Consider the following 18,914-nt stretch of genomic DNA (forward strand, 5'->3'; position numbering starts at 1 on the left):
CATCCATCCATTATAAAAGTAATCCACACTGCTTCAGGGGTTAATAAAGACTCGATAGGTTTCTATAAGAAAAAATATCCATTTTGAACACGTTTTAAACAGTGATGCTAGTAACAAATTACTTAGTAACGCGTTATTTTAATCTGGCTACTTTTTTCAAGTAACGAGTAATCTTAACGCATTGCAAACCAGTAATCAGATTAAAGTAATTTATCCAAGTCACTGAGTTACTATTTTAGTAATTTCCCTTAGTAAAAAAAATTTCCCCTTGCGTCTCAGGGAGAATATTTTTTTTCAGGAAATATTTTTTAATTTCAATTTAAAATGTCAGGAGATACATTGTTGACGTTACTGTTAAAAATGCACTTCCAATAAAGTGAGTGTTGGTAAAAACGGTTGTCATTTCTATGTTGAGGCGGCAGGGGTGTTGTCGGCAACTGCTGAATGTAACTAATAAAGTAACTTGTAATCTTACTTATTTACTTTTAAAAATCAAGTAATCTGTAAAGTAACTAAGTTACTTTTTAAAGGAGTAATCAGATTACTTTTTTAAAGTAACTGTGGCAACACTGGTTATAAAGTAAAAGACCTACCTTTTTGCTGACCATCTTCCGTATTCAACTTATTTTTAGGGCTCACAAATCTTTTTATAGCCTATTTTACACTTGTATTTGGCTGTGTTAATTACAATCATATCAGCTGAAAAGGATCTTAAATAAAGAGTTCACCCAAAAGTTAATTTTATCATCATTTACTCATCATCGAGCTGTTCCAAACCTGTATGAATTTCTTTCTTCGGCTGTAGTTGATAGGCCCATCAACTGTTTGGTTACCCGTATTCTTCAAAATTTCACATAAGAAACTCATACAGGTTTGGAGCAACTTGACGGTGAGTAAATGATAACAGAATTTTTGTTTTCGGGTGAACTATCCCTTTAATAACAGGTGTTAACGACATATGTGATGGATTATACAGCTCTTGAAAAAAAAATTAAGAGTCCACTTAACATTGAGAAATCAATGTTAAGTGGTCTCTTAATTTTTTCCAGAGCTGTATAAATATGCAACCAGTCAATAAATTTCACAATGTTATCTTTATGTCCTGTCATAGTGTTTCCGAGAACCAGTCTCTGCTGCGCATGCCCCCCTGGGATAATGTGTGGTTGCTAGGAGCCATCTGCCTCTCCATGTCCCTCCACTTCTTTATCCTTTATGTGGAGCCCCTGCCGGTAAGATAAATAAGATGATCAGTTTCAGTGTATTGGTTGTTTTTGTTTTTTTTGAAGAAATCTACACCTGGGGCCTGTACCATGAAGCCGGTTTAGCTGACTATCCAGATAAGTTTAAGCTTAGTTTGTGCCAATCCTGGGTTTTAGGTACCATTAAAGTGGTTTGGCTTTTAGCTGTGTTCATCGCCATAGTAACTTATGCTCCACAGCTAACCTGCTCTGGGGCAGGTTATGTTCTGGATAAGAGATCTCAAACTGAAATTGGACCAATCAGCTGTGAGTAAAGTGACAAACCTCTTATTCAATAAAGCCACTCCCCCTGTTTCTGCTCCAAATTAAAGGTCACTACATGGCAAATGTTTTTAAAGACTAAAGCGTCTGGCTTTTAACAATGCTTAATTATAATAATATTAATTTTGACTGATTTAGATATAATTTATGTAATTATTATACCTTTAATCAATTACACATTTATCATTTTAGTTAATCAATCATTAATAGGCACTTTGTTAAAATTAATACATGTCATATAAATAACATCACCTGCATAAAGTCATATGGATAAGCTTTAAAATCAATAAGTAAAACTAGCCTATTAAAAAGAAGCTTACTGAGCTTAAATGTTCAATTTTCTCTATATCAACTAAACTAACTTCATAACTTTTACTTGCATTGACGTATACAATTTTTTTCTTAAAGTTGTCCTCTTTCATTCATTTTTTTTATTTTTAATTCTTAATATTTTTAAATCATGCAATATTCTGCAGAAGAGAGAAATTAATCTCACTGATTGTCTCGCGAGAAGTGAATCTCAGTTCCACAGCGTGTGATTGGCTGTTCACTGCTGATGTCACAGCTAAACCCCTGAACTCAGGATCAAAGCCTGGGTTGACAGAGAAAGTTGATGATCAGCATCATGGGACCAACAAAGCCTGAATAGATTAGTTTGGTTTTGTCAACTCAAAACTAATCCTGTAACCCTGAGTTTGTTAAACTACCATCATGGTACAGGCCCCTGGTTTTACAGACCAAGCTTAAGCCTAGACTAAAATGCATATTTGAGCTGTTCAACTGAAATCAACTTGCACTGACATATCTTAAATATGTTAGTGCCATTATTTTGTAATGCCAGCAAGGCACATTTATAAAAGCTACTTAAATGTTCTAATTGAACTAAGGCCTAATCCTGGCTTAATCTAAACCCGGTTTGTGAAACAAGGCCCTAATATTTTTTTAATAAAAACTTATTTCAGTTGTATTATTATGCAGTTAAAAAAGATAATTGCAACTTTTTCTTACAATTTTAACACAATTCTGAAAAAAGTTTTGTTAGGTAAAGAAGTGTGAGATATAAACTCGCAATTATGTGAAAAAAGCTAATTTCATGTTTATATCTGACAATTCTGATTGTATCACAATTCAAGTGATACACAATTCTTTCTTAAAAAAGAAGAGTGCAGACAATGTTTTTATTTCTCTGTATAATAAAACATTTTATTTTATAACTTGCAATTCTGACTTTTTTCCCCTTAGAATTGTCTGATTTATAAACCTGGAATTGCAAGGGGGGAAAAGCAAAATTGTGATGTCTCAATTTCTTTTATTTATTTTCGTGGTAGAAACGAGCTTTAATATTCAACGTATTTAAAAAAGTGCACTTTTGGTTACTGTTTATTCATATTTTTAACAATTTATTTATGAAAAAAATTACATAATCAAGCTATCAAAGTATAAATCTGTCATTGCTTAAGTTTAAAGTTTATTTTCATACTTTCAAATTTATTTCCAATTTGGTAAATATTGTGTGAAATAAATATAAATTTAATTTCAGCAATTATGCATGTTTTACTATCTTTCATATTTAGATGGTGATATCATAAGCAAAAAAATATTATACTTAGCAGTTATATACGTTGGTAATTATATTTGTATATAATTTTATACCCCTCTATAAATATGCAGGGTATTGAAAACACTTTTGTATGCATGCTTGCTTTTTACTTAAAGGAAGTGTATGTAAGATTGTGGCCAAAACTGGCACTGCAATCACTTTAAAAATACTGTAGAGCGGTGTATCCCCTCTCCCCCTCCCCTCTGACTCGAGGTTGCCAAATAGGCTGCAGGAACGTTTGTAGCTGCAGCTGTGGTAACTAGAGCAGAGCTGGCAACCCGGATGCAGAAACACTACTGACTTCGTGATTGGTAGATAGGTGGAGGGTGGAGCTTCAGGCCAAAACACATGACAACATTAACATCAGTTGAGGGCTGCAACAACAACTTTTAAATGACAATATCCTGGCCGGACTACTGTTTTTTCAACATGATTTCTTAATGTCTTGTTACATATCAGGGCCATTTTATGATTAATTGAAATACATTTCTTACATACGGTTCCTTTAAGCTTTCAAATTCGTGATCAAGTGTACTTTGTATTGGAAGCGGAGGTACTGGCGACTCGTTTTATAAGATATTTGACAATGATGCTCAGGATCTGTTGTGTACCAAGTCCTCTGACATCATCGTGTCCAGGGCCGGCATTTGCTATAGGCGAGCTAGGCGGTTGCCTAGGGCAACAATTGTGTTAGGGGCGCGAGGGCGCTCTAGTGCCGCCCATTACTTCCTATTAAGCATAGAATCAGAAACAGCGAAATACAACATAATGTTTATTAAACATAATCATCATAGGGCACCCCCTCAGCCACACAATTACTTATCGACCTGATTATTAGATTGAATTGATGGTGATTATTAGTTCAGGCGTTAGGTCAGGCAATGCTCATCTTGCGCGTTCATCAAAAATGAGGCGTCTAAATTCCTAAAAATTCCATCTCGCCTAGGGCAACCAAAGAGCTAGAGCCGGCCCTGATCCTGTCAGTCATCTCTCCATACCATTGAATTAGGCTTCATGCACATCCCTAGTATTTACTTTGTGCACTGACGCTACCCTGGGCTTTCTCTACAGATAATCTTCCAGATCACTCCACTGAACCTGACCCAGTGGCTTACGGTGTTGAAGATGTCCCTGCCCGTCATCTTGCTGGATGAATTTCTCAAGTTTGCGGCCAGAAACTACCTGGACAAGCCCAAAGACCTGGACAAGCCCAAGAGCATGGCCTGTTCACTCAGCACCTGCACGGAGGGCATTTCCTGGCCCTTCGTGGCTTTCTCACTCCCCCTGGTGCTGTGGCTCTACAGCACTGACACTAACTTGGCTGAAATGTTTTGGTCTTGACTCAAATGAGCACAGATGTGTGTAGATGGTGTGTATGTGTGTCCGTATGTGTGGTTGTCCATTTAAAGTGTGCCTCCGCAAACAGCGAATGTGTACGAGAAGGACAGGATTAACACAAAAATAACCTTAAGATAGAAATATAACTTTTTTTCTTTCTTTTTTTTCCCTTTTTTTAAAACTGTCTGTTGGTGATTGGAGACCTTACAGACCTGAAGTCTTCAAGTATTAGTGACCATTAATATGATTTTTGGACTTCTTGTTGGTTTCTTTTGAAAACAGTCTTTTGTTATTGCATTTTTAATTAATAATTTGTCTCGTCTCATTTCAAAATAATGGTAATATACACTTTGTTCCCACCCCCACCCTCCATATCGTGTTCAAATTGCTGAATGGAGAAAAGTGCTTGTACAGACATTTAACACTATTTTATGCAATTTTTTTCAGTTGGTATTATTTGTTGATTTTGCTAACAGAAAGTAGAGTGTGTAGTGTAAAAAAAAGAGAAAGAGAGAACAAGACAGAAGAACTGTTTACTAATGTTTACCTTTGTGTCTTCGGCGTGAATATCGCTCAGAGCCAATGGACAAGCATGGTGTTGCAAAGCAGTATGGGACTGAATGTTTGAATGCATCACGGTCAAATCCTCAGATGAAAACTGCATGTTCTGTATTCTGCATGCATTTTGTGTGGTTTTTCACTTATGATTTGTACCTGTATGTCTTTCCCTATGTGTAATAACTTCCATTTTTATGGTGATACATTTTGTTTTGACTATTACCTGACACTTTTGATTAGTAAAGCCAGTTTTTCTGCACTAGGCAGAGTACAGCTACCTCAGGACTGTCAGATTCGACTCTCTCTGGTTGCTTCCCCCCCACTTAGCTTTACACTGCTTGTACACATTACAGCATGAGGTGTGGCTCTATTTGAAAACTCAGATTTTTTGACCCTAACCAATCGGTTTTAAGTTCTTTTTTGTGTTTTTTCACTGTATTTTATAATTGAATGAACTTGCATTAACTTAATTTAGAGGTTTTCTTTTTGTTGTGGGGTGGGTTGGACAAAAGATGTAAATGTTACCGTTTAGTAAGTTAAGTTCAGAGACAAAGGGGTAGAAATTTAAACAAGCAAAGGTTTAGGTGTTGCATTCAAAACAACATGAATTTTACAATGCAAAACCAAAATGTTTCATGCTACCTGTTTTCATGCTAAGAAAATGCACTCATGAACCATTTGAATTAAAATGCGTGTTTTCATTTTACTAGCTGGTCTGTTCCTTCCTGCAATACAGTACGGCAAGTTTTAAGAGCAATTATACTTGAATAAATGAAATTAATGTACAGAGATTTAGTTACATAGCTGAGCACAAGATTGACAGCTGAGAAGGCTTTCCTTGTGAAGGAGCCTCTAGTTCGGCACTCACCAGCCAGTCTGGTAAGGTGGCCTGTATATTTGTACACATATACCCACAACGGCACAAAGTAATTTTTTTCTTTCTTTTTATTAAACAGCTTTCTAGCATTAAGTCCATCGCATCATGCTAATATTTGCTTGCTGAAATGGATGCATGTCCCTGACTATGGCTTTAGTATTTTAATACCTAACACCCATGCAAATTCCCTTAAGGCCAGTTTACACATATAACGAGAACTAACGGCCACACCAGCGAGAATTTTTTTATTTTTTTTATTATTTTTTTTGGTGCTTTGAACGAGGTTTTTAAACAAATATGGATTCTGTTTGGCTGTTAATATTTTTTCATCGTTTATCAGCTGGAGAAAAATCCTTCTGAAAGTGATTTCGACAATAGCGTTTCTCGCTGCCTTTATTGTTTTCGTTGTGGTGTGAACTCTGCTATTCATTCATATCTTTAGAACGATTTTTAGAACTATATCGTTATCGTTCTAGGTGCGAACGAGCCTTCATTAGCAGTGGACTTCCATTTTAGAAAGTGTCACTGACATTTCCTTTTCACCACACTTTACAATAATATCCCGAAGCCTCAAGTTTTCTGACAATGGACCAACACTGCTATGTTACTGCTGAATTCCTACTACGAGTACTGTGGCTGTTTATAGCTGCACTTAACACATGGCCATATTAGCTTGTGTAGCCCTACATTCCACTGCAATATATTATGTTTTTTAAGAAATATATATATCGTGAATATGTGATGGTCAAATTCCATTTAAGCGTAATCCCATATCGTTTCAGTCTTGTCTCTGAATGAAATGAATAGTCTTCAACATTAGTTTTTGTTAGAATGGTCCGTACACTGTGGTCTGACTTGCTCAGGAACTGAACTTGGATGTTGGCATAAATAAGAGTCAAATGAAAACACGATTGCCATTTTTTTTTTTTTAAGTAAATGTTGCCTTTTGTATCAAGTAATCATACTGACAAGTATTCACATATATTATACTTGGTTATATGCTACATATTTATTTAATAATGCACTTTAGAATTTCCATTCCATTTCTAAAACATTTGAAAAATTACCTTTTTCACTTCTGTCTTTTTTTTCTTTCTTTTTTCTTTTTGCAGTTAATGCTCCGTAGAATATGCCTCTGCTTGTGTTGGGAAACCTCAGGCTTCTGTGTTGTTGCATGTCTGTTTTGAGTGGCTTCATTTTGCTGAATATCAGAACCTGCATGTTGAATGTGCAGTTCAGAGAAAATAGCCACCATTGCGCTGCAGATCACATGTAAGAGTGGGCTCAATAATAAAAATTCAATAATAGTGAATAAATGAACGAGACATAAGAATAATAAGGGTGTATGGAAGTAAGCAGCATCATCATCTTCTACCATGCATGACAAAATGTCTACCATTGCCTAATGCTGATGCAAGGAGAGTTTGCTGCATTTTTTCCCTGTGTAAATTGTCATAGTTTTATATACATGTATTATATAGTATAATGCATGCCTTCAGTTGTAATTAGCCAAATAATTTGATCTATATTTATATAGCAACTTGCTGTGTACATTGCTGCTCAATGGTATGATATGATTAAACACATCATTTTACAAATAAACTCTGCAGTTAATTTTACCAATGCTTTGTGTCTTGTTGTGTTTATCTGTTATAGGAAAAGACATTTAGTACATTTAAAAATTAAATGATGGAGTAGGATTTATTTTAGCCTACTATTCAGCTAACTAAGCAAATTACCTTAATCCGTCCCATTGTTTCAGCAAAAAAAAACTATGTGGATTCCAATGTGGCCAGTGCCTTTTGTTCTGGACCCATATAGATTATGTCTTAAAGTTTTACTTCAGCGATTAGCGTATGGCTTTGTATCAGTAGAAACCCTGGAGTATATTAAAAGCATATACTCCAGGGTTATGCTTTTATTTCCCCCCCCCCCCCCCCCCCATATCCCTCTGAGAGAGATTTATGCATTGTATTTCTGAAAAAATTCCTCCCATGACGCAAATTGACGATATTTGCGTCCTCTTTGTAATGTTTGACCAAACGCTAAAGACTACAGCCAGCAGAGGGAGCTATTTCCACATGTTTTAAACCCGTGTATGGGGGGTGGGAGATTACACTCACAGCCTATGCTCACAGCTCAGAGCAGCTGCAGGCATTATACGGACCTATGCTGAGCAATGTAAGTGATTTAACTTCTTAAATTAATTTCTATGAAAGTTAAGCTTTCAAAGACATGAACTGAAAACGCGCCAGACTGAACACGCGTTGTGAATGTATACGCCGCAAGTGTGGTCGCGATTACCTCAGCTCTCATCACGAGAGCTCATCAGCTCATGTTATCTGACTCCTGCAACGTTAGTGCTGTGAGGCTCACGCGGCGACTCGATTGTTATATTGAACAGACAGACACTCAGTATTGGAGTGTCTGCTCTCCAACTCAGTCACAGTGTATAACCCAGTAGCGGTGGCTTTGGGAATGGCCTCACGGGGCAGCGAAGCATTCTGGGAATTTTAGTCTTTCATCCCCATGAGACAAAAATAAATGTTCTGTCTTTTCTCAGTCTTCTAGAGTCTAGAGAAACTTTCTAGACTCTAGAGGGCACCAAATTCAAAAATAATTTCACATTTCTACTACATTAATGACACAGTTTAAATACATATTAATCTTTCCAGCGCTGAAGTATCCCTTAAGCTAAGGGTTTTCAAACAGGCCGCAAAGGACGGATCTGGGAAAATTCCACAGAAAAAAACATGAAAAATATAAATAAACAAATAAGATTAAAATAAATAATACAATTAAAATTATACATTTGCTTTATTATAGGCCAAAATTTATTACTTTTGTATTTATAAATTATCTTAAAAGTGGAAAAAAATAAACAAATAAATTAGATTAAATAAATAAATAAATGATTAAATGTTAAATTACCACATGATGGAAAAAACGAAAAAAACGAATGATAGCATTAAAATAAAATAAAAATATGTGTAAAAGCCATAGAGTAAAAATGTGAATATAGGCCTACGAAAATAGCCTATTAAAAAGAAATTTGTTTAAAATAAGTAAAAATAAGTAAAAATGTGTTTAATATAAATTAATACACATTTGGTTTTAAATAAACAAATAAATTATACATTTATATTAAGTAGCAAAGATATATAATTAAGTAGCAGACCCTTACGGCTGTAATGTCTAAGATTGAACACTTGGAGGCGTCAGAGATTAAATTGGCGCTAGAATATGGTTCAATTACAATGACATCATCTTATTTTACACGTAAACACAGCTGCGTCTTTTATGTAACCAGTGACTAAAATCTGTTTTACTGACAATAGCATAAATTAAGCATTTCATAACAGAATGCACATTTTATAGTGTATGTTATTACATAGAAAAGAAGAGACACGAAAGGTTTTATATTTGCAAATTATGTTATGCTTTCTTTCGAATCTGAATATATCTAATTTTCATCTATCTATTTATCAGAACAACTGAGAAGAAAAAATACGAAGTGACAGTATGTCAAAGCAAATGATATTTGCAGTGCAATTGTGCGTTTTCTTTCTCCCATAGAAAAAAGCTATGCGTGTAGGCTATATAAACGCGACTCAGCTTCATACTACATTTCCCCTAACACATGTAAAAAGTTTGATATTTGAACCACGCCACACCATACGCCACAGCCACACACATACTACAAGCTCCCTGACCTATGCGGTGAAGCAGCCTGTCGCTTTAAATCGAACCCATGCTGGGAGAGCTGTCAATCATATGCCGTAGTCCCGCCCCTTCCTGCAGCAGCAGCAGCGGTGTCTCGGTGCTTTTCACACAGAGGCATTACGTACAGCAGACTCACCAAATCTGCACAGTCTAATCATCCGCGACAAAATGGGATAATCGCGAGCGTCTTCAGAGGATTTCGTCAACGGGAACTAAACGAACTATCGAGGAGAATTTTTTTTTTTTAATTTCCAATCAACACAGACGTAAGCACAAAGGGCTTTGGGTATAATGGTGATAAAAGAGATATCACATTATAACCGCAGGATAACAGGAATACATCGCCACATACACGACCGGACCGTTTAATTTGTTTATGGCGACCAGCTTAATTCTAAAAGCTTTCTAAGGAGTATTTTGTTTATCCCTTGCGCTCTGGAGAACAGATGCTGTCATTGTGCTGGGGACCGAGATTTGTGCGCGTGATATTCTGCAAGTGGTCTTGTCGGAATGGTGCGCGAGAGGAGAATGCGCGTGCCTTTATTGTTTCCGCGCGACATGCTCAATAACGGTCGGTCTTCTGTCGTTGAACAACTCGACAACGACGACAATTTTGGTACAGAAAGATTGAGACTTCAAGTGACAATTCCAGGGAAATCTTGAACGATATGTTTTGTAAACATTTGTAATAAGTGTTATTAAAGAAACATCCTTTATTATGAACGGGCACTGCCGACTTTTCATACTTTCATCAGATTTGCTTTTCCTTAGCTAAATTCTTCTTAGTTGGAGCTACTTGACCGTGTGTTTCTGACCAATTTGATATTTTCAACCTAAACAAACACAATGGTGGAGCCTGTGGGTTTCATTGAAGCCTGGAAAGCACAGTTTCCAGAGTCCGAGCCTCCGAAGATGGAGCTGAGATCTGTTGGGGGAATTGAACAAGAACTAGAGAAGTGCAAAGCGTCCATAAGACGTTTGGAAATGGAGGTGAACAAAGAGCGCTTCCGGATGATCTACCTTCAGACGCTGCTGGCCAAGGAGAGAAAGAGCTATGACCGGCAGAGATGGGGTTTCAGGAAGCCACCTCACATGACAGAAGGGGACCCACAAGCTGTTGGGGCAGATTCCCAGCATCTCCATGCACAGGAGCACGGACAGCCAGAGCGCAGCAGGTTTCAGCCTGTGGGGGAGACAAGAGTGAAACCACGACCACCCCCTGCCAGAAAGTCAGCCTCCCACGGCGATGGATTGGAGCTTCAATCGTCGTTTGAGGCACACCAGGCAGGGCCTGTCAGTGAGACCGACGGGCTCTCACCGAGGGGCGGAGTCTCCCCTCGCAGACCCCATCCACCCCCTGACAAGGAGCTGCCCTTGGATCCTTCCCTGAAAGACAAGCCGGGCATGGGGCTTGGGGTGGCTGCATTACGTTCAAACTTTGAGAGGATCAAGCGGGCCAATTCGCACTCAGCCAGCGATGGGAAATCGGGCCAGGAGAAACCGTTTTACACCAACGTTGAGTTTCATCATGACAGAGGCCTAGTAAAAGTCAACGACCGTGAGGTCTCGGACAAAATCAGCTCTCTTGGGAACCAAGCCATGCAGATGGAGCGCAAAAGGTCACTTCATTCACTTCCGGGCAACCTTGCCACAGTCGCAGGTGATCTACGCACTAGGCCTGTCTATAGGGGACGCTCTACTGAAAGCACCTGCGGATACGACGCCGAGTATGAGGACGGCGAACCCAGTCCTCGCTACGGCACTGCGAGACCGAACGGGGCCAAACCACCACCGCCACCATGGCAGCCATCAGATTTCCAGCCATATACTAGTGTTTACGTCGGAGGGATGATGTCAGGAGAAGGTTGTGAAGGTAGGGTCACTATGAGAGACCATGGAGGAAGCGACGACCATCTCCTCACCTGGCCCAGGAGGTCTTACTCACCCGGAAGTTTCGAGGATGTGGGAGGCGGAGGAGGCGGCTACACGCCAGACTGCAGCTCCAACGAGAACCTGACGTCTAGTGAGGAAGACTTCTCCTCGGGGCAATCCAGTCATGTATCGCCCAGCCCTACGACAGCCTACCGCCGCCCACTCCGAGAGAAGAGTCGCTCGCCTTCTCAGAACTCCCAGAATTCTCAGCACTCGTTTGACAGCAGCAGCCCCCCTACACCGCAGACACAGAAACGGCACAGACAGCAACATGTCGTGGTGTCCGAGGCCACCATTGTAGGCGTAAGGAAAACGGGACAAATCTGGCCCCACGATGGAGACTCTATTGCCTCCAGTCGGGCTTCCCATGACAACAGTTACCATGGAGACCTAGGTAAGTCATTACTTTTAGTTTACATGTTGATGTTGTTGTTTTTGTTCACAGGTGAAGCATTCATAACAAATATCGAAGGTGACAAAAAGATGAATAGTTTTAAATGAGCAAAATTGGTTGTTACTGTAAGACTGTAAATGAGAGATGACATCACTGATGACATCATTGTTAAGCTGATACACTGGGTAGCCATTTGCAGCATGGCTAAATAATAGCACCTCACTCATTGCTTTTGACCAGACACCTTCTTACAGTGCAAATGAGTGGGCGCCTTGTGTTTTTCTACATGCTTGACTGGTCAACTTTTCTGTTTTATCTCCCTTTTATATTTTGCAGTTCTTCCATTAAATCCCTCCTCTGTCTGTTTCTGCACTCCCCATCCTAAGCTATTGTCTACTTTTGTTTCACGCTCTGCCTGTATTGGTCAGACAATGTGGTGGCCACTTGCTGCGGTTAGTTAATCCAGCCTGATGAGACTCATATATATAAGGAGTAATTAACTAAACAAGCTCATTTATGATCATGAGGTCAGGATGTACATGTCATAGTTTGTTTCTTTGTACAGGACAGCAGCTTTGTACAGCTGAGTAGCTTTCACTCATGTCACATGCTGCTGTGGAAATCTCCCAAGCAGGACAAAGACACATTTGATGAATAAATATGGTCATATGTAAATACCTTGCTTTGATTTGTAAGGGGCTGTATGTTAATGCAGCGATTTATAGACTTTGGTGTTTGTAAGGGAAAATATTAAGAAATCATTCGATTTCTGTGAGAGTTTCAATGGAGTGTGAATTCAGTGGAGCTCACGTGATCCATCTCCTGTGAGATTCTTTAGTCGAGTGTAGGCAAAGGGGGAAAAAAGTGAGCAATTTCACTGTTCTGTGTGATTTGTATCTGCCCACATACAGCGATTATGATTTAAAAATGTGCCAGAAATTGTTGTTGTAGTAAGAGAGTTTGACTCATTCTATCTAGCTGGCTAACATAATTTACAAAAAGCGCTTGTGATAGTCTCAAAACAATGTGTTAAAGTATACATTTATTCCAGTATAATTTGCTCATTGCAGATTTTTTTTGTAAAGGAAAATTATTTAGTGAACAAAAAAACTTGCAAAAGTTTCATTTTAATACTTTATTTTCGATCATTATAATGTGTCTGTAATGCTGAATAAAAGTATACTTTTCTTTAAAAAAAAGTCATACTTACCTTCCTTTGAATGGTAGTGTAATTTTACCCATAAATTCATAAACACTGCTTTGCTGAGAAAAAACTATAGCATGCGATACAAAACATTAGAGATATACTATATTGCCAAAAGTATTGGGACACCCCTCCAAATCATTGAATTCATGTCTTCCAGTCATTTCCATGGCCAAAAGTGTATAAAATCAAGCACCTAGGCATGCAGACGCTTCTACACTGTAAAAAAAAAAAAAAAAAAAAATGTTGTTTTTTGTTGGTTTAACTTAAAAAAGTAAGTAACCTGGTTGCCTTAAAATTTTGAGTTTATTGAAATTAAAAATTTGAGTTGATACAATGAAGGAAGTTTGTTTAATAAATAGAAACTCAAAATATTATTGTATCGGAACCACATAAAAAATTGATAAATCATGAAAATAGCACTATTTGGCATGTTTCACTGCGTCATCAGAAATAAAACACACACAATTACCCAATATACTTACCAAATCTTCTAATATTTTAATAAAGGTTGTCGAATCTCAAAAAATGTTTATTGTATAAACTCAAAATTTCAATGAACTCAAAATTTTAAGGCAACCGGGTAACTTTTTTTCTCACTACTAAATATTCCATGGTCAGCTGTTAGTGATGTATATTAAAGTGAAAGTAATTGGGAACAACAGCAACTCAGCCACGAAATGGTAGGCCACATAAAATCACAGAGCAGGGTCAGCTCATGCAGATGTGCCCAGAAGTCGCCAACTTTCTGCAGAGTCAATTGCTACAGACCTCCAAACTTCATGTGGCCCAAGAACAGTGTAGAGAGGAGAGCATTATGGAATTGGTTTCCATGGCCAAGCAGCTGCATATAAGCCTTACATCACCAAGTGCAATGACAAGCGTCGGATGCAGTGGTGTAAAGCATGCCACCACTGGACTCTAGAGCAGTGGAGACGTCATCTCTGGAGTGATGAATCACGCTTCTGTGTCTGGCATCAATGGAGTCTGGGTGTGGTGCTTGCCAGGACTGCATTGTGTCAAGTGTAAAGTTTGGTGGAGGGGTTGTTTTTCAGGGGTTGGGCTTGGCCCCTTAGTTCCAGTCAAAGGAAGTCTTAATGTTACAGCATACCAATACATTTTGGACAATTTCATGCTCCCAACTTTGTGGGAACAGTTTGGGGATAGCCCCTTTCTGTTCCAACACGACTGTGTATCAGTGCACAAAGCACGGTCCATAAAGACCTGGATGAGTGAGTTTGGTGTGGAGTCCTGACCTCATCCCGATAGCACACCTTCGGGATGAATAAGAGCAGAGACTGCCAGCCAGGCCTTCTCGTCCAATGTCAGTTTCTGATACAAAAGTGTTTCTAGAAGAATGGTCAGAAATTCAAAATGAACACAGCATTTTTAGTAGCAACTAGTAACAGTGAAACACTGGCCCCAGAATACCAGGCAGTTCTAATTGTTGAGTCCTGCAGATGTAGGAATTCTTACTACTCACCAACAACAGTACAGTATACTGTTACCGTGACTCACCAGACTGCTATTTCCAATGTTAGACAGTCTTCATAAGCATTCAGAACTTTGATCAGCAGTGTTTTGCTTGTGTTATCCATTATCTTTTAACCTTTTTCTCAGAAGATGCAGAATGACATCAGCTATCAGAATGACTACAGGGGAGGTGCTGTCATCTGGCACATTGAGCTTGAAATCCAAAAAGCTTTGAGCTGATGAGGAGGTGTATTGCACTTTGGTGAGAAGCAGACAGACCCGGAGGGCGTTGGCAAGGCCTGTCCATTCAAATGCCAGGAAGATTCTCTTTGTGTAAAATTGAGATAACACAGAGGCCGGATGAAGATGGATAGACACCAGCTGAGCACCGTCCAGTATTCTCCTGGTTCTTTTGTCCTCATGCTGACTTGAAAATCGATGTGAATAACTTTGAAAGACACCTCTCATATTTTGAACCGTTAGCAAGCATAGCTCAGACAGCACTGAAGTAAAAGCAGATCTTTAACCTGATGAAATGGCAGATGCCTTCTTACTTTAATATGCAATCAGTTATCTGCGGATCAATTTTCATTTCGGTTTATGATTTACACTTTTGTTTCTCTTAAACAGTGAATCAAGCTGGTCAGAACAAAATCAATATAGCGGCCCTTCATCTAATGAACAAAGCCCTCGCAGGTTACCATTAGCGTGACAGTATGCAACTTATCTTGCCAAGAAAGAGATGCTATCTTATATGATCCTGCCTGCCTTTTTATTTAGTTTAACTTGCTGCTTAGAAACGTGATATTTTTAAAAGGACACTGGCAAGGAGAGGAATGAAAACCAGTGACTCAATACCATAGTGCTGTTAGAGAAAAGAGAGGCAGAAGGACGTAGTTTGGTTTGCTGAAGTGCTGTCTATCGCCTCAGTGGAGATGTGGGGGATGCTGAGACACGGATAGGAAAGGCTCTCATTGCGTAATGGTGTGAACAGTCATGCATGTGTGCGTATGCACGTGTGATTTTACGTTTGCATGCATTTATTAGCTCTTCGAGCCTTTACGATGAAAGAACATCCCTGAAGGAGACATTTCTTATAAGCACCAGCCTAACCCTGTCATCCTTTTATTTTTGCAATTCAGAAGTATTTTAATAAAAAACATTATTTCAGAACTCAGAATCATTTATGCATCTCTTGTTTCCTCGTCCACCCCAGGGGACTGTTCCCACAGTCAATGTCCCCCTTGTAAACAACAATTGTAATTGTTTCCCGATGGTCCTCTGCCGTTTTGAAGAAGGCATTCAGGAAGAAATGTCTTTCTGTGGTTTACAGATCAGTAGCAGCAGTGTCCTTTGGGGTGAAGAGCGAGTGAGTCACAGAGAGAACAAGCGACAGGGGATGACTGAAAACATAAAGTTCTCAGACAAATCCCCAAGAAAACATCAGTCATTCATTAAAAAGGACAAGGCTTAAGGCAGCAGCTGTGCTTTGTGTTGTTGAATATGGTTGCATAAGTCATGAATGACGTTTACAGTGAAGTTGGCATTTCAGGTAGTTGGAAACGGACTGACATCTGAAACTCTTGTAATCCACAGGGGAAAATTGTGACTTTTTCCCCATTGCAGTTATGGACACAACCTTGAGAGGGATATGGTAATTAGAAAGAAAATAACTTTATTGTGAGTAGATATGTTGGGATATGAGTTATTTTTTTGAGTCAGATTATAAAATGAGCAAATACTATTTTCACATTCTATATTTAAAAAACCTTAAAAAGTGATGTATGGTTTGTTTGAATCAGACATAAAAATTACAATTTGAAGTCGATATAGTCAGCAAAGTTCATTTTTGAGAAAAATCTAGTTTTCTGAAGGTTCCAAAACAAAATCTCCTAGCAACCATAGCTTACAATTTCTGGTAATAACACCAAATTTGGCACACACCAAGTAAAACCAAATAATATATATTCAACTTTTTCCCCCATGATACCACAATTGTTTGATTAACATTAATAAAACAGTCAGACTGATACATACCGCACGGATCTAAAATCATGTTAGACTTACACATCAGACATAACAGATAATGCTTGTTTGAATACTCACCAAGACGGATATTTTGAAGTACTGTAAATGTGTGTGCGTGCATATCAGGACTGCATGAGAGACGTCTTTGTGTGTCTGCGTCAGTCAGCGCGAGTGATTACGAATTCATGGACAAAGAAAAGGGACTCCTCCCAGAAAATGTACTTTTCGATGTTTAATTGCTATTTAAAGCATTAGGGTCTTATTGAGGACTTAATGAACTAATTTTTGTTGAAACCTCAAAATCGAAATTTTTCACTTGTTTTGCCTGCAGCTCGAAATTATTCTGTGCGTGTTATGTCTCCTTTTGCCAGCATGGGTCATGTTTGTTTCAATATATGATTTTGGACTGACTAACATGAACTATTTTATTAAAATAATTCGTTCAGAATCAGACTACATTCACTGCCTGCATTCGAAATTCTTCATTACATATTCTCTTGAGTATTTTAAAAAGTATTTTGTTGAATAAATGTAATGCATTTGTCATGTGACCTCGTCAGTTGTTTTGCTTCACTGCCGTTCACAACTCTTCCCCAGTGGCCTCATGGTCATGGAATAGTAAAGTGTCCATTGGATGCAGACTTCAGAATCCTGCTGGAAGTTATAATTTCGAGTACAACACTGTTTTATAAATAAATACAGGTACTGTGAATTCAGACTTAATACTTTCTTCACCTCCTATATAGGCTTGTAGGGAAGCATGCATATTTGGATCAGCCATTGTTCTGTAAATGAACAGGTTCATAAGTCATTTTTTCAGGAACCCTCATACAGCTGCATGATTTGATTTACTAAAAGGGTCCTGTTTTGCTCCGTCTGTTGGCTCTTCATAAAATGTTTTGCATTCTATAAGGGTTCCATGAAAAGTGTTACTCTTGTCACATTTGAATCTCTGTACATGGGTGAGGTTGAGAGAGAGGTGTGGACGGGAATGGAGTTGTGGGTTTAGCTCAATACTTGCATTGTCCAGCACCACCACGTTGAGGTCAGGCCTTCCAGTCGCTTATTTTTAGACAGACACTCCAGATGCACAGAAGTGTGCTTTCTGGTGGCAAGTAAAAACTAAGAACAGAACACATGTATGAGTATGTGGAAACGATGACTGTGGTCTTCCCCCTGAAAATAGCTTGTTGTTTGGTTTTTATTTCTGCCAAATTGGGCAACTCAGAATATTAGGCTAATCCATGTGTCTGAGATGGTAAGTTTTGTATAAATCCATTATTACGGGAAAGAAAATTTCTACTCTAGTAGTTGTTTGTTGTGTTTTCTAAATAGAAACTGAAATGCAAGAGTAGCAGAAAAAAGGCAAAATATTAGTGGGGGATAAGTCGTGTTTTGAGAAAAAAATTGTGTTGTTAGAATATCACATGTATAGGACATATGAGGAGGAAACCTGATTAACACCAATGCAGCAAGTCTCTGCCTCCTAGTGTGTTAGGAAGGAGAGAGTGAGAGCTTGTTGTCTGAGGACTTTCTGACTGCTATCTGGCTGCCAAAAAACCGCAAAGACAACATTTTCCCAAGCCAACCCTTCTTCCTTCTCTCCTGGTGAGGAGAGAGAAGGGGGGCACTTTACTCTGCTAATGATTGGTGTTTTTAACACTCTTAAGCGAAAGCTAAACTGTGTAGTAAAAAATATGAACATCCACATACATTTTTTGTTAGGGTAAATCCTTATAGTATTACTTAAAGTGCCCCTATTATGGTTTGTGAATGTAAATGTTCTGCCAAGTTGTAAAGTCGCAAGTGCACAGTAAATAAAGTTATTGTCTTCCAAAAGAAAGAATCTACTCTGAACGTTATTCGAATCCCACAGCGTTACGGCTCTACTGCACGTCAGTAGATAAGACATAAAGGACTATTTTTACTGTATGTTGCCTGCTCGCGAACAACTTGACTAGCCCTCAAGCATATCATTTTTCTGATGACTGCTTCTTAAAAATTATAGTCTTATTGAGATTTGCATAATTTTTGTACTAGAAAGATGGGTCAGTACCAAGTTTATTTGGACCAACTTGCTCCTCGGAATCACAACCTGTATGATTAATTATTGATTTTCTACTGGTTGTTCAAATATCTAACAGGCTATCTTGCTTTGTCTTACTGAAATAGTTCTGATAAGCAGCTGTAGGCCATTATTACCTAAAACTGTGTGTATTAATGCAGATTGTCTGTCGTTTTTACTACTTTTAGTAAAGATAAAGGAT

The 18,914-nt window shown here is 38.4% G+C and overlaps 2 protein-coding genes across 2 annotated transcripts in view; both read left to right on the forward strand.

Annotated features, from left to right (window-relative positions):
• atp2a2b (ATPase sarcoplasmic/endoplasmic reticulum Ca2+ transporting 2b) overlaps window positions 1-7,512 on the forward strand; it is a 44,325-nt gene extending 36,813 nt beyond the window's left edge. The window contains exons 19-20 of the mRNA XM_067424613.1: window positions 1,112-1,229; window positions 4,192-7,512. Coding sequence (XP_067280714.1) covers window positions 1,112-1,229; window positions 4,192-4,461 — 388 coding nt within the window. The 3' untranslated portion in view covers window positions 4,462-7,512. The remainder of the gene's footprint in view (window positions 1-1,111; window positions 1,230-4,191) is intronic.
• Window positions 7,513-9,666: 2,154 nt separating this feature from the next.
• Window positions 9,667-18,914, forward strand: part of bcr (BCR activator of RhoGEF and GTPase) — a 92,178-nt gene continuing 82,930 nt past the window's right edge. The window contains exon 1 of the mRNA XM_067422645.1: window positions 9,667-11,942. Coding sequence (XP_067278746.1) covers window positions 10,463-11,942 — 1,480 coding nt within the window. The 5' untranslated portion in view covers window positions 9,667-10,462. The remainder of the gene's footprint in view (window positions 11,943-18,914) is intronic.

The sequence above is a fragment of the Pseudorasbora parva genome, chromosome 18 (genome assembly GCF_024679245.1).
Source record: "Pseudorasbora parva isolate DD20220531a chromosome 18, ASM2467924v1, whole genome shotgun sequence".
In the NCBI taxonomy this organism is placed as follows: Eukaryota; Metazoa; Chordata; class Actinopteri; order Cypriniformes; family Gobionidae; genus Pseudorasbora; species Pseudorasbora parva.